At 40.5% G+C, this 15,752-nt stretch overlaps 1 protein-coding gene across 2 annotated transcripts; it reads left to right on the top strand.

Annotated features, from left to right (window-relative positions):
* The first annotated feature begins 4,338 nt into the window (after positions 1–4,338).
* LOC149015477 (Tetratricopeptide repeat (TPR)-like superfamily protein) lies at positions 4,339–14,444 on the top strand. 2 transcript variants are annotated; one of them, XM_089156844.1, is made up of 2 exons: positions 4,339–5,817; positions 14,014–14,444. In XM_089156844.1, the coding sequence occupies exons 1-2, from the start codon at positions 4,408–4,410 to the stop codon at positions 14,029–14,031; spliced, it is 1,428 nt and encodes a 475-aa protein (XP_089012970.1). In that variant the 5' UTR covers positions 4,339–4,407; the 3' UTR covers positions 14,032–14,444. The 2 variants fall into 2 exon arrangements, with proteins under 2 accessions (XP_089012970.1, XP_089012971.1); XM_089156845.1 differs by having other exon boundaries at positions 13,928–14,444.
* Positions 14,445–15,752: the final 1,308 nt, after the last annotated feature.

The raw sequence follows: 15,752 nt of genomic DNA, 5'->3' as shown, positions 1-15,752 counted from the left end.
TTGCATCAAATTAGGATAGGCATCAAATTTACCAAAATTATTTAAAAGGTAAAAATACTCAGAAAAATTAGGGGCAAAAATTTTTATATTGGGGGACGAAATATCGCCGAGATATCGGGGATATTGAAATTACCGAAATTTCTTTCCCTGAACATAACCATTCCTAATAGATGCATAACCAGATATGGGCCTGTTAAATGCAAATGGGCTTCAAATGGTGTTGCCCATAAAGCCCATTTAAACTCGTTTTAGAATTCTACAAAGTACTTTCTTGCTCAACTATTTTGAACATGATTTTTTTTCCTGGTCAGAACTATTTTGCACATGATCGATTGATTAGAAATAGTGCAAAGCATTTGAATAAAGTGAGACATTAGATGGGGATTCTAGTTTGTGATATTTATACGTTAAAGGAAATGGAGGAAAATGGAGGAAAATTATTAGACATTTGAACGGCCCAAACGAACCATAACCAGCCCTACATAGAGTAGAGGCAACAGGGGACAATTTTATAAGGTCCATTTTTGCAAAGAAATGGACCATTCATTTTTCTTTGGATGAATGATCCATGTCTATTAGTCACATCCAAAGTTGAGGCAAGATTTAAAATATTAAACTTATTGTATTTTAATTTAATCTGAACCTATAGATGTGATTGATGGACATGTGTCATTCATTCAGAGGGAAATGAATGATCCATTTCGTCAAACTTGATAAAATTCCGCAATAGGAGTGGATTGTTTTGGCTTTCTAGAACCTTGACCCTAACCTGAGAAACTCTAGCCCAACCCTGTTGTTGATCCAAATTTTTACAGGATTAAGTTAGAAAGTTAACCTTGACTTTGACTTTGATCCTAATGCATACTTTGTTGCTTTACTTTTACTTGAAAATAACTACAAGATGGTAGGATTTGAATGAAGGATTTGAATGAATGGACAGATTCTCCCTAGTCAAACATTCAACCCTGACCTTGTTTTGACCTTAATTAGGGCTATCTCTTTGGGGAAGAATCTTGAATGCAAATCTTGCTTGGGTCTAGGGCTGACCGAAACAATTTGGGGCTATTAAGGCCAAACGTGCACCCCTGAAAAAATTACTTTTTTGCACTAATTTTCTTTATGCTTGTCATAGGAATGAGGGATCTAGAGGCTACAATCATCAAGGGAGAGACTTCCGCCTTAGAAGGTCCTTTGATAAAGATGGGGGGGTTGGTACCTCAATAGATGTTGATACCCATGGTTGATTTACTAATCCTAGATCAATAACATTTATGGTTTTCAAGATGATACTCCACCATCATGTGCATTCCTCATGTATTCCTAGATAGGTCAATGGTGTGTTGACTCTCTAACTAGGAGAGTCCTATCATTGCAATGTACGATAGCGAGAAATTCCATTTTGTGGTTAGGGACCCATCCCTTCCATGTTACTTCTGGTTGTTTTGAAGGGAAGCTCGTTGCGCCCCCACCCCCCACCCCAAAAAAAAAACTTTCTTTTTTTGTATAAATAAATGGGTTTTTTTTTATATGAAAAAGGATTAATATTATTTTAGGTAGCAATTACATAGGCTATTAGTGTCTAGCACTCTTAAACCATTTTCATACTCTACAGAGGATTTAGAAGCAAAATATGTGAACCATTGTAGAAGTGTGAGATAGTTAAATCTGTTAAGATTAATATTGCTTATACCAAAAGTTAGGTGTAGCAAAATCGGGACATAATCTATCGGCCATTTCTTGTGTTTCATTGGTGAGACTAGATCAAGTGTTTGTTCCTCATTGCACCAAATCTTAGAAACTTGGATATTGAGCACTTTAGCTTGTTCTAATCTATTTTGTAAACCCAACATATGCGCCTCCATGATGTTCATTTTTCCTATTCCTCCTATGCTGATGTATTTTAGTTGTCCACCCCAAATCAGCCCCACACTCCATCTAGTGCTGTTCAAATCTGAGTTAAGTACCCTTGCACACATCAGAATTGGTAATTGCTTCAAGTTAACAATACTTTCACAAAAGCAAATAAAAGGTTTATAAAATTGTGCATGTGTCATGTTGTGTGTGGATTGTTGTGTTTCCTATGTTATGAGCTTTAAATCATTAATCCAATTTAAGACATTACTTAAAACTCTTAGGGGGTTGGGTGGTTGCTTATTAAAAACTTTGTTGTTTCTTCTTTCCAAACAAAGTAACATGTATGAAAACAGACATGAGCCATCATTTAGATTTTTTATCCAAATCCGTATTTGTTATGAAAGAGTGGCATAAATCAATAATAGATGTCTGTGTAATTCCTTCTGTTCGGAGTCTAACAGGACTTGCCGCCCATATTCTCTTTGTCCATTCACACGAGAGAAAAATGTGCCAAAGGGATTTTTCATTATTTCCACAAAATTCACATTCTAATGGTATTGGTGTCCATTGAGCAAAAATTGCTTTGACGGGTAGCCCCCACGGAAGAGCGCCAGAAGAAAGAAGCTAAGTTTGGATGGAGAGGTAATTTCCAAAAATATTTCCACCATATGGAGTGAGTAGCAAGTTGAGATTTTAACCCAAAAAAAAAAAAAACCCACCCATTTTGACTAAGAATTCTCCATTGTTTTTTGTAACAAGGCTTTCCCAGCCATTTTGACTGAGAATTCTCCATTGTTTGAAATAAGAGACATCCAAGAGTCATCATCATCCGAAAGGTTCAAATTGAAAAGATGAGAAAGATGTAGGTTTATGGGAGAACTTCTTATGGTGTATGAATTTGAGATGTAAATAAATTCATACATCTTTATGTTTAAATAAATTCATACTCCATAAATTCAAACTTATTTATGTTTAAAGCAACACTATCAAATTATTGATTATTTTATCATTTTGTATGAGCTTGAATCATTTTATATTTCTATGAATTTTATTTTTAGTTTACTTATGATATTTTTATTTTATTATATATATATATATATAAATATAAAATACCAATTAAGGCTAGGGCCAACATAGGGTCAATTAGGGCTAGGGACAAGGCTAATCACGGTCAGGGCTAGGGACAGGGCCAATCAAGGCTAGGGACAAGGCTAATCAGGGTCAGGGCCAATCCATCCTGACTCGGCCCAATTAGGGCTGGAATGGGCTTGGCTTGGCCCTGTAGGGCTTAGGGTTAGGGACAATAATCTTTGGCCCTGAATTAGGGTTAGGGCTGGAATCGGCTCAGGTTAGAACATATAGGGCTGGGCTTGGAATTGCAAAAGGCCGACCCAGCCCGGACCAGTTGCAGCCCTAGTTGCGAGGCGTCCTTTTCTTGTTTTAAATCACATTAACGTGAACAAAGAGGAAATGTTATCTATTTTAGATCCACAATAGCTATTCAACTGCTAAGTTTTCTTGTATGGAAATGAGGTTTAAAGTCGGGTTTGACAGAGGTTCTTTTTAATTTTTTTGTGGTAAAATTGAAAATTTAAAACCCTTTAAATATAAAAGACTAAAATTATATTTACCAACACATCCTTGCACTTTCAAGTTAATACACATGGCGTGATCATGACCTTTGGCTGTTGCTTGCAACTATTGCTGCAAATAAATATCCCTCCTTCATGCTCTTAGTGTTGTACCATTCTCAACAATGACTAGGAACTAATTTAGACAAACTCCCTTCTCGTAGCTGCAACCCAAGCATGAAAAGGCGGAGGCTGAATGTGAAGAAGGAGTAGCTTGGCAAAACAAGGTGAGATCATAAAGTTCACCAGCAAGAGAGATGGAACGTTTTGAGGAGGAAGTACAAAGAGCCCAAAGAAGCAAGAGGCAAAGAAAACCAAAATTGGGGTTGGAAACATGACCAAGGAATTGGCAATTTGAGGCGGCCAAAATGCCGATTTTATCCAATTTTAGGGTTTGGACAAACAGATAATTTTGATCTTACTGCTCCTTGTAGAAGTGAAGAACAAGGGTCGTAGAAATAGATCAATTGTATTACAAGAATAACAAACAAGATAACGACTTGAAGAAGTTAAAATTGTTAAATACAAAATAAGAAAGTGGAGAAGTTAGGGTTTCTTAGATGCTGGCTGTTGCAGACATGACCAAAAGATTTAAATGATGAAAATTTTACACTTCCCTTTTAAACCCAATGACCATACCAGGAAAAAAGTTTAGGGTCATTTTCAAAAAATGGAGAGAGGAAATTTCAAAAGGGGGTTTAAATTTGTAAATTTAAAAGATTAACATCCTCGAGAATGTAAAATAAGAATTCTATAATTACAAGCATACCCGTCCTTCTTGAAGCACACCGTTAACGGCTCAACAAGAAGCACCCGTTGTGACCTAAAACCCGCATTAACCCCTGCAACTAAACCGAGAAGAGCTAGTGGCAGGCAGCTGCAGAAGAAGAAGAAGAAGAAGAAGCAGAAGAAGAAGAGCCAAATGGGAAAAATCCCTTCTTCATTCCGTTCTTCATTTCCGATCTCCGGCCTCCTTAAAAATCCTCCTTCTACTCTTCCCCAAACTTCCCCCTCTGCAACTCCACCTGCTTCTCAGCCCCGCCTCCCCTCCTCTAGAAAACCCTCCTCCTCCAAAAAGAAACAACTCAAGACCACCGACCGTAACCCTGATTCCAATTCCCCATTGTTCACTTCCAAAAGTCTTTCCGACGCCAAGAAAACCTTCAATTCCCTCATCCAGTCTTCCCCTGGACAGGAGCTCGATACCCGTTTCCACAATGCAATCCTTCAATCTTTCACCATGGTTTCTACTCCTCAAGATTCCCTCTCATTCTATCACCACATCACTAAGTCCCAACCCTCCTTCATGCCCAATCGCTCCACCTTCAATATCCTTCTCACCCACTCTTGCAAGGCCACTGCCGATTCTGATCTCTCCCTTCTCCACAAAACCCTCGATATGATGACCCAGAACGGCTTTCCTCCCGACCAGAGCTCCGTCGACCTCGTCGTTCGTTCTCTCTGCGCTGTTGGTCATGAAGACAAAGCTGTCCTGTTGATTAAGGAATTCGCGCTTAAGAACTGTCCACCTGATACCTTTACCTACAATTTCTTCATTCGTCACCTCGCCAAGACTAGGGTTTTAAGTTCTGTGTACTCTGTCATTGAAGACTTGCAGAACTCGATCAACTTGAAGCCTGACCTGGTCACTTACACAATTTTGATTGATTCAGTTTGTAGAGGTAAGAATCTCCGCGAGGCCACTCGGTTGCTTGGAGTCTTGCGTGCATCTGGGTTTAAGCCTGATTGTTACCTTTATAACACCATTATGAAAGGTTACTGTGTTTTGGATAGTGGAAACGAGGTAGTTGGGGTTTATAAGCAGATGAAGGAGGATGGGGTGGAACCTGATCTCGTCACGTATAATACCTTGATTTATGGATTGTCTAAGGCTGGAAGGGTGAACGAATCTCGTAAATTTCTCATTATAATGGCAGAAATGGGTCATTTCCCTGACGCCATCACCTATACGTCTCTCATGAATGGGATGTGTAGGAAAGGAGATGCACTGGGAGCGCTTGAACTATTGGGAGAGATGGAGCAGAAGGGTTGCCGTCCCAATTCTTGCACTTATAATACATTGCTTCATGGGTTGGGTAAATCGCGGTTTTTGGACAAGGCTCTGGAGTTGTATGAGACGATGAAGTCGAGTGGGATGAAGCTGGAGACGGCTTCTTATGCTACTTTTGTGAGGGCACTGTGTAGGGCTGACAAAATTGCAGAGGCTTATGGAGTTTTTGATTATGCCGTGGAGAGTAAGAGCTTGTCAGATGTTGCGGCATACTCTGCACTGGAGAGTTCCCTCAAATGGCTGAAGAAAACCAGGGGACAAGTATGTCGTATTTTTAGCTTGATTAGTTTCTTTGTTTTTCAAATGCCACGCTGCATCAATCTCCTTTCTTATTAATGGGCGCTTTCTCTGCTTTTGCTCTTACCTATCTACCTCGTTATCTATCTGATTTTAATACTGTTGTGACTTTTATTGACTTAATTCTAACGCATAGTAATGGTTGCTAACTCTGCTAATCTCCATTTTTGATGGTCACATATGTTCGAACCATTTATTTTCATTCTTTAAACTTATCTAATATGCAAGACTGAGAATCTGGATTTTGCAATTAGTATAGTTAATGCTGCCTGCTTGGGTCTTTTGTTGCTCCATATTATAGGGGAGCTGATAACTTTTTATTGTTCTTCACTACGCTTGTCAAAGTTAGTATCTTTTGTTTGTTGGTCACTCTCTTGTTTGTCAAACGCATGATGTGTCGCATTTTCTGTGATGCAAACCTGCTTATTAGATTCTGTCAGATGTATTTTGTAGAAATATCAAAGCTAATAACCCAGCAGTGATGTAAGGAGGTAGAAGTAGAATAAGAGAAAGAGAAGGTCGATGGAATAGGGAAACAGTCAGTGAGTTTTGCTCACCACTTAAGTACAAACTGATAAGTTGTTTACAACCATAAATCAGATCAGGAATAGGAAACTGAAAATAGAAACAATGAGGAAACCTTAATCAGAAATGAAACGTAATCCTGTCTAAAACTACCATGGTATGCTCATGAAGTTTACATGATGCATTTGTAACATCCATGGTAATTATTTCATACCTCTTACATAATAAACCGATAGTTGATACTCTCCTAAGTAGGGGGTGCAAGTGTGGCCCCAAAACATGGTCAGAGCTCAAGCTTTTTTGTTCCAAATCAGGGCCAAGGGTGGGCCTGGGGTTAGTGTTTGTCCTGCCCGACCCCTCCTTGATGTTTTGGCCTTGACCCCAGATGCAAAATGAACTTTCAAAGAGATTGAGAAAGAAACACTGCCAAAATGTTACTTAGTAGGGTTAATGCTATCTACATTTGTATCTTCTTCTAGTTTCAAACAATTGATTTTTTTATATCAGAATTATTAGTGCCAGGGCCAGGTCAGGAACTGGGCCAACTAGGGATAAGAATAGGACTAATCAAGGATAGGGAGAGGGCTAATTAGGGATGGGGACAGGACCAATCAGGGACATGAATAAGGCTAGTCATGACAATTACAAGGCCAATCAAGGACATGAATAGGGCTAGTTATGACAAGTACAAGGCCAATCAGGGACATGGATAAGGATGGGTCCAACCCATCCCCACTAGTCCAATCAGGGACAACTGGGGTGGGACTAGGCTTGGCTTGGCCCTTCAGGGCTCATGGTCAGGGGCAAAAATTTTAGGCCTTGAGTTAGGATTAGGGTAGGAATGGGCTGTGCTAAGAGCATTAGGGCTGGGATTTTGAAAAACCTTACCTTGCCTACCCTTGTTGCAGCCCTACCCCTAAGGTGAACATAAATATCTCTCATGTTCAACTTGACTTCAATTTTTCTAAAAAACGGGAGCAACCAAGGGTTTAATAAACATGTCACCGAGCTGATTACTAGAGACAACTCAGAGTAATGATTATCTTCTCCATGAAAGCGTCCCACACATAATGACACTCAACTTTGATGTGCTTGGAAGTTGGAACTCTCATGGAACATCAGATTCCTAGCATTGTGGATGGCGGCCTGGTAATCATAGTACATGCTTATAGTGTAGGAACAAGAAATCCCTTCTTGAAGAACAAAGCGCAACTTGGCAGTAGTGTGAGCCATGGTCTGGTACTCTACTTTAGCATTGCTCATTAGTAGAAACAACACAAAGGGTAAAATTAGTGTCTCATGGAAGTATCTAACACAAAGTGACAATCAACTTCAATGTGCTTGAAACTCTCATGGGTCCTCAGATTGCTGGCATAGTTGGTAGGCAATAGGCAACCCAAGGTGTTTGAGGTCCTCCATGAACACCTAACAACCACATATATATAGCATCAAATTTCACCTCAAGGCCACATCAAGTCACCAAAAACCAAAATTAAGTCACATCAGTCGGGGGCACGGTGTAGAGGGCAATGCATGGTCAGACACTGTAGTTGATTGAATTGGCTTCTGATGCCATATATAGACTTGTATAGGATGTACAGGAGGAGAGGTACAACCACAGGAAAATGAATATTATGATTAGTAGCTGCAACAAGAGCAGTTGCTAGAGTAGTAGGAGAATAGAAGGCAGTATTCTCAAAGAAAGTTGCATCAGCACTACCATTCTGCCAAATGAGTAATGGCATTATGACACTTAAAGAACTATTGGGTTTGATAATCTAGAATATATGCTCAGTAACATGGGGTGACAGTTTCACAGTATGAATGTATAAGAAAAAAACAAATACAACCATTTCTATCAAAAGAAAAAATGAAAAAACATGCAGCCAAAAACTTAGGTAGGAGGAGAAAATAAAGAGGCAGGAAGAAACAAAACAGAAATGGGGACTGATTTGATAGCACAAAGAGGGCATACAATTAACAAGGTAACATGCAATAAGTACAACCCGAAAAAGAGGGGCGCAATGGGGTTGGAACATGCCAAGGAATTGGCAATTGGGTAACATGCTTTCAATTTTAGGGTTTGGACAAACAGATAAGGCAATTTGAGCCTTTTCTTGATCTTACACCTTGTAGAAGTGAAGACAAGGTCAGAATGATCAATGTTTCAAGAATAACAAACAAGATAACGACATGAAGAAGTCAAAATTGTTAAATCAAAAGAAAGTGGGGAAGTTGGGTTTCTTAGAGCTGGCTGTTGCAGACAAGCAAAAGATTTAAATGAGTATTTTCCCAACCTGGCCATCCAGGAAAAAAGTTTAGGGTCATTTTCATTTACCCCATTTTGTTGATTGATATATGAACCGCTTGTTTGATGCATAATAAGATGAACTAAGCAAAAACTACTACCTTGAGACAAGATCACATGCAATTTGAGTAAATACAATATCTTGATCGAGATCTTGGTACAACTCGAGATCTCAATTTGAAATCTCAGATTTCACAAGATCTCGTCTTACTACTCTTTATTAGTACCCCATCTCGGTCGAGGTGAGTCAAGATATCTCAATCATTACTCAATCTTGACCTGGCTTGACACTCCTTCCCCCTTTGTTGGTTTTAGTGTCTTGACTGAATTTTTTGCCATAAAGTTTGTCTACCTAAACTGCATCAACAAGCTGTCTAGGTCATCTACTAATTCTGAAGCCAATCTTGAAGCAAGGTCAATGCTCTTCCCAAATTTAATATTCTTTCAAAAACCTATCTTGTAGGCTAATGGAGGTGGTGGTGGTGGAGCAGAAGTTGAGGGAGCTGCTTAGTCATTCATTACTCTAGTACTCTCATAGTGTAACTTATGAGTATACTGATGTTGTAATGTGAAAGTGTGAACAATTTGAACATGTTTGATGTATTATTTGACTTAAACCTTTCTGTTTTCATTTATATCAAGTAATGGTTGTGTAAATCATGTTCTATAAGTCTACATGTTCACTCTTTCAACATATTGGTTTCAAAGATAGGGTCGAGTTGGAACTCATATGTACATTTGTTTTCTCACAAATCTAAGGCCACCACTGTTTTTAGAAGGCCTGAACTAGCCTAAATATCAAACTCCAGCCTAAATTACCCTAATACCCACCGAGATGGGCCCTTGCATTGGGTTTAGTTGACCGGGGATTTTTGCCACATATTGGCCGGTTTGATGTAATCCCTAAGTTGAGGGCTAGTCTTCAGGATCTCTCAGTTGAATCAGCAGTACAATTAGGGTTCCTTAAAACCCTGTGGGTATGGTATAGGGCTGATCTGAATGGTTTTAGGGTTTAGGAGAGGGATAGGGTTCTGCTAGGGTTGGGATGGCCGGATTTATTGAGGTTCAAACCTTAACCTTGCTGTAATTTAAAATTCAGAATTGAATTCCAAGTCTAGGGTTTAGGAAAATTAGGGATTTTAGAATTAGGGTCTCTAAGGGTAGCTTGGGATCCTAATTGGGATGGAGTGCACTGGGAATGAAAGTAACATAGTCCTAAAAGTAAATTGGAATCTGGTGAAGGGTTTGAGAGGTCTAGATGAAAGAAGGCTTTTAGGGTTTCTTGAAATTTAGGACAGCAAAGGAAGTAGGGTTTAGACTAGGGTGGTAGGTCGATGGGCCGGAATTGAGAGGAAGCCCTAGGGTGGGGGGGAAAAGGTTCCAAAGTTTGGGACAGATTTACAGTTGAGCCATGCGACCTTGATTTTAGGTCAAAAAATCCAAAAATTCATGAAACATGACAAAAAGAGGGGGGGGGGGGAACAGGAGGATTTCAGTCTTTGTAGGGTTTTTTTTTTTTTTTGGGGGGGGGGGTGTGTGTGTTAAGGCTAAAGGTTGGAATAAAAAACTAAGGGAGGGTAGGGAAAGAGGTTTCCTAAAGGGATTGGGATGTAGGAGAGGGTAGGGTTGACCTAGGGTTTAGGATTTGGAGAAGAACTATGGCTGCCGCAGGCTAGGGGAGGGGAAAGGAGAAAGCAGGGTTTGAATAAAGAACTAGGGTTGGGGAAGTGGAGGGGATTGGGAGAATAGGGGTTGAGGAGATGGAATAAAACTGCTGCAGGGGTAGGGGAAGGGGGAATGAAGGTTGTGATGGGATGGAGGGGGCTGCGTTGAAGGGAATTAGGTTTGGGATAAGGGAGGGTGCAGGCAAGATGGAAGGGGAAGAAGGAATAGGAGAATAGGGCAGGGGTGGGGGAAAGTATAGTTGTTAGAGGGAGAGGGAGATGACAAATTGTGGCAAAATCAGAGCTCCAACACAACCGTAGGCCTTCTTCCTCTGGAATCCCATGACTTCATCATCCAGCTTCAATTCTCAAGTTTATTCAATAATCAAGTCTGTCTCTTTACAAGCTGGAGACTTCATTATAGCCTTACATGAGTGGACTGGACTCACACTAGGGCTTAACATTAGAAGGTGATATGAACGAGGACTCTCAATGGACTTGAGACTCTTATTCTAACAAGGACTTTGACTTAACTCATCCTAAGATGATTCAAAATACAAAACATGAGTAGGACTAAACTCCTTGTAGAACTCAAACTACAACTAAGGGGAATCCCTCTCTAATTGGGACACTCCTAACTTGATTGGGACTCTTCGTTAACTTGACTAAAACAAATCCAGACTTCAAAACAAAAGTAGAGTTGGAAGTCTACTAACATATTGGAACCAACGAGCTGTAATTTGACTCAACTAGAACAAGTAAAACCTACCAAAATGCCCTTCCTTATGTGAAAATTCCTGTTGGGCCATAGGGTGTTTGGCTACCACACTAGGCCCCTCTTTGGCCCCTGCTGTGGCCCTGGATCTGATTCACATCACAGTTTTTTGAGGGACCGAGATCCTTGTCAAGACAGAGATCTCAAACCATGTCACCAACAAAAGTAACAAAGTAAGAGAAACCTATCTATTTTTAAGATGACTTAGAATTCAAATGTTAAAATGGACTAATGGAAACAACTGATTCCTAGACTCCCCACAAACAGAAAGATGACCATTGATGCTTCCTTAACTCACAAGCTTCAGAGTGTAGATTCTTGATGGACTTGCAAGTGCGAATAATGTATTGGAGCTTGATAGAGACGTATGACCTAGATGAAAATGCCAAAGAAAAGGGGATGGCCCTCTAGTGGTTTTAGCACCAGCGGTAGAAGCTTCAGTTCCATGTAGGTAACAAAGTCAAGCATGCCAAGCGCTCCACCAACCATCCTCCCTGTCTGAAGGTGCTGGAAAACACCGTATGAAGGTTAAAATTCAACGGAACAATTAAGCATTTTAGTGACTTAAGGATTGAAAACTTAGGGTAACTGTGGATTATGAAATACAGATGACAAGAATAAAGATGAAGGTAGAAGATACAGTTGACATTAATGGAGGAACCATTAGTAAGAATAACAGTAAGAAACAGAATTAAAAGAAGATAAAAGATTAAATTATTTGATTTGGTAATAATGTTCATGGAGACACCAGAGTCAATACTCCAAGGAGTTTATTTGGAGGAAAGAAGGGTGGAAGTACCTATGCGGGCTAAGGTAGCTGTAGAAGGGGAAGCTGAAGTCTCAAGCTGTTTGAGTTACTTGAGAATTTGGGTGTAGTCAATGTTATGACATTGGGATGGTAGAATAAGCCCCACTGCAGATGTAATGGTGCTGTTCACTCTTATCTTTGGAAGAGCTTATTTTGGCAGAAAGTCTTGTGCTTTTCACTCTATTTTTGGAAGATCAGTTGGATTGGTATTGTGGTATGGCAATATATGCAGTTTTCTGTCTTTCAAGTAGTTGTTCTTGAGAGCTCAAAAATAATAGTGGAGAATGTGTGAAAAGAAGAGATCGACCAATTCAATCTGTTACCAAGGCTTGTGTGTGATGGGAATTAGCAATGGTTCATTTATGGAGATGCATTCACATGTTTGATTGCACTTCAACCGTTCCTGGGTTGTTGGCAGGCGTGCTGTTCCCTTGGGCGTTGGGGTGCGGTGGCTGCGGCCGGGCTGGAGCTCAAAAATAATAGTGGAGAATGTGTGAAAAGAAGAGATCGACCAATTCAATCTGTTACCAAGGCTTGTGTGTGATGGGAATTAGCAATGGTTCATTTATGGAGATGCATTCACATGTTTGATTGCACTTCAACACGTTTATAAATCCTTGGGTATTGTTTTTATTCTTGATGATATTTAGAAAAGCCTACAGTTGATTGGGTTTGGTTTGTTCTTTTGATTGTGGGTAAGGGCAAGGCCGATTGTAATTGGGATTGAAGTCCTAGCCTAATTGAGGTGTAGGGTGAATCTGGGTAAGGGATATCTTGCCCATAGGGCAGATCTAATTCACGTTTATAGAGTTAGGGTTTCTGTTGTAGAGAACAATCTGCATTTATGCCACCAGCAGGTTCTAGCTATGCAAGAACCATGCTGGAAATATATTTAGTTGGTTTCATTTCAGTTTGAAGACGAATACTTCCTCTCCTAAATTCAGATGGGAAAATTGAAAAGTACTTCCTGAAAAGCTCTAAAAAAGAAAAGGAGAGAAGCGGAGAGAAGAGAATAAATGGATTCTTCCAGCTTGAAAGCTTTCCCCCGCCCTCTTCTCTAATCTCTCTCTCTCTCTGTGTAAGGAATCCGGGGGTAGATCGCTAGTCCAAAGTCCATAGATTCAAAAGAGTGATTTGGCAGTTAGTTAACCAGAATCCAAGAGGAACTGCAAAGCTGGAGTTCACAGTTAGCTGACCAGAAACTAAGAGAAACTGCAAAGCTGGGTCCATAAAATAATGAGATATTCTGTGGACTGCAGAGTCCGACAAGCCACCAACCCTTTTCTTGGGTTCTTGCTAGTACACAAGCCACCAACCGTAGTTGCTAAGGAAATAATGCCAACGATAGACAACTTAAACCATTTTGCATGAGAATTCAATCATGTCTTCTTCTTTATGATAATAGATGTACAGTGGCAACAACAAAGCCATCAGTCCGACTGGAAGAAGGGAAGATGACCGGAGAAAGATAAGAGAAGGGAGAATACTGAATTAAGGTACTTTAAAAAGAAAAGGAAAAAAAAATCTGTAGAGCAATAGGTTAATATGGCCATATTAAAAATATTGTTTAGGGTTTGAATTTATAAGTGAGAATAAAAAGGTAACATCACTTTCATGGTTTATAGAAACCCAACGGTATGATGGTGGAGCTGTGTCTCCAATGGAATGGAGGGGGCTCATGTAAAATCCCAGTAGCTCTAACAGTGCTGGATTGATAGCTAAGCATTGTATTCATCATTCAGAACTTCCAACTTTTTCCCCCTACGTAATAACTTAATGTATTTATATAATACCTTGATGTGATGATTCTGGAAGCAAACTCCTCTCTGTTGCTCAAGATTTCCAGTTTATGCTCTTAAGCTTTTTACTTGAACTTACTTTTCCACTTATATTGTGTATTGTAATGATGGATCTTTACCTAGGTTTTTTTGACAGTATGCCATTATGATGGCTACTATTACTAACTTATACCTTTCTATTATTTGCTATGACAGGATGCGATGTCATAATGAGTCCAATGTCTTTCTACTTCCTCTTCATCCTTGAAAAAGATTTGTCAATTTGTCCATAACTTGTGCAGGGAAAAATGGAGCTGTAAGCCAACTTTTACTGGAGTCCTCTCACTTCTTGCAATTGTCAAAATTTAGACCTAGCCTCTGGGTTGGATATGTTGCAGCAAGTTCATGGATCTTGCTTGGATGCTCTGTTAAATGATGTTACCACCGAATGTGGTCCGTGATCAACTATGTTGTGCTGGAAGCTTTGATAGAGTTTTTACTTTACCGGACTAAACAGGAGATGTTCAGCTCAAGGGTATGAGAAAGGCCTGGTATCTCCACATTCCTGAGCCTAGGATCGTTATTTGCCGCCTCAGAAACCAATTTTCAGAGTTCTGTTGGATGGTACATTTTTGTGATTTGCCATTGTATGCATTCATCATGTAGTGTATTTATTGCAGAATTTGTCTGGTTTACTAGTGCAATGAGTTAATAATAAATGGTTTTTTTCGCTTATTGAGGCCGGCCCTGCAAGACATAGAAAGTATAAGAACTTATGCAATGACAATGGTTTGTGACTTGCGCAATTAGGAGAAATAGTTTGGGCAGAATTTTCGATTAATAAATTAATACAAAATCCTTTATCTTATTAATTACTATTCCATGCTCAATATATTAGCTTTTCTTGTTTTCCTAAACATCTACCTCCTTCTGTTGTCTTTTTTACTCACCTTTGATAGTATCATACTTCATCATCTATCCTTGCTCCTTTTGTTTGTTCCTCGTGCTTCCCGTTGTTCCTCGGCTTCCGCCTCTCTCGCTGGGTCCCTTTTCCTTCTTTGTTGCTTCTTTTTCTTTTCTTTGCTTCCTTGGCTTCATCATCCTTGGTCATCTTCCGTCCGGTGGCTCTCTCTTTGTGGTGGTTCTTTCTGTGCTGGTCCCTCCCTCGTCCTTGTTTCCGGTGTTCTCTTTGTGGCCTTCTTGTTGCTTTCCTTGGGGTTTTCTCTTTTTTAACATTTTCCTCCTTCTCCATCTTGTTGTGGTGCTTGGTTTGGTTTGGTTGGCCGTGGCTTGTCCCGGCCGTCGTTTGCCTTGTTCTCCGCCGTTCTTCCGGTCCCTCTTCTCCTCCCCCCTTCCCCTCCTGGTCCGCTGTTTTTTTGTTTTGGCGTATCATCCACGGCTGTTGTGTTTCACTTACTTGTTCCGTGATTTCGGCTCTCTTTCCTCGTGCGCCCATTCTTTGTCATCGGTTGCCGTCATACAGGTTCCAATCTGACACCTACGTGGTTGCCCTCTTTCTGTTGCACGGGGGGCGGTTTTAACAATGCCAATTGGAAGATCACCGGCTCTCCTTAGTGGTTTGTCCGGCTTCTCCTCGTTTGCTCCTATCATTTGCGTTTCGTTCTCTTCCAATATAGTCCCCCCTACGGGGTTGGCCCCCGGGGAGTTCTCGCCCCGCTTTGCTCGTTCAACATTCCGCTGGGTCAATCGGCTGGGCTGCAATCCTTCTTCCCCCCGCTTGCTTTCCCTCTCACTTGGGTTTGCTTTGGGAGCATGGCCATCCCCGCACTTCCCCGTTCTACAACTTCAGGCGCCATGTTCGTCGCTTCGATCGCGTTGCCCGCTCCCCCTTCTCTCCCGGCCTTTGCCCCGGTGGGTTCTTCGTTGGGTTCCTCCGTTCTTCTTGTCGGTTTGGTTTCTCTTTCTGGTTAGTGCTCATCTAGTCCGGGCTTGTCATTCGCATGGTGTGTTTTAGGTCTTCCTTTTGGTACCATTTGTGCCATTTTGCGTCCTTGGTTTCTTTCCACTTCATCTCCACTAA

The sequence above is a fragment of the Hakea prostrata genome, chromosome 5 (assembly GCF_041222555.1).
Source record: "Hakea prostrata isolate BN-2017 chromosome 5, UWA_Hpros_2, whole genome shotgun sequence".
Classification (NCBI taxonomy): domain Eukaryota; kingdom Viridiplantae; phylum Streptophyta; class Magnoliopsida; order Proteales; family Proteaceae; genus Hakea; species Hakea prostrata.
Note: the sequence above shows the minus strand (reverse complement) of the source record. Positions and strands in the feature narration are given on the sequence as shown.

What these genes read in the sequence shown, in the direction of transcription:
- LOC149015477 (XM_089156844.1), top strand. Translation starts at nt 4,408, where the DNA reads ATGGGAAAAATCCCTTCTTCATTCCGTTCTTCATTTCCGATCTCCGGC.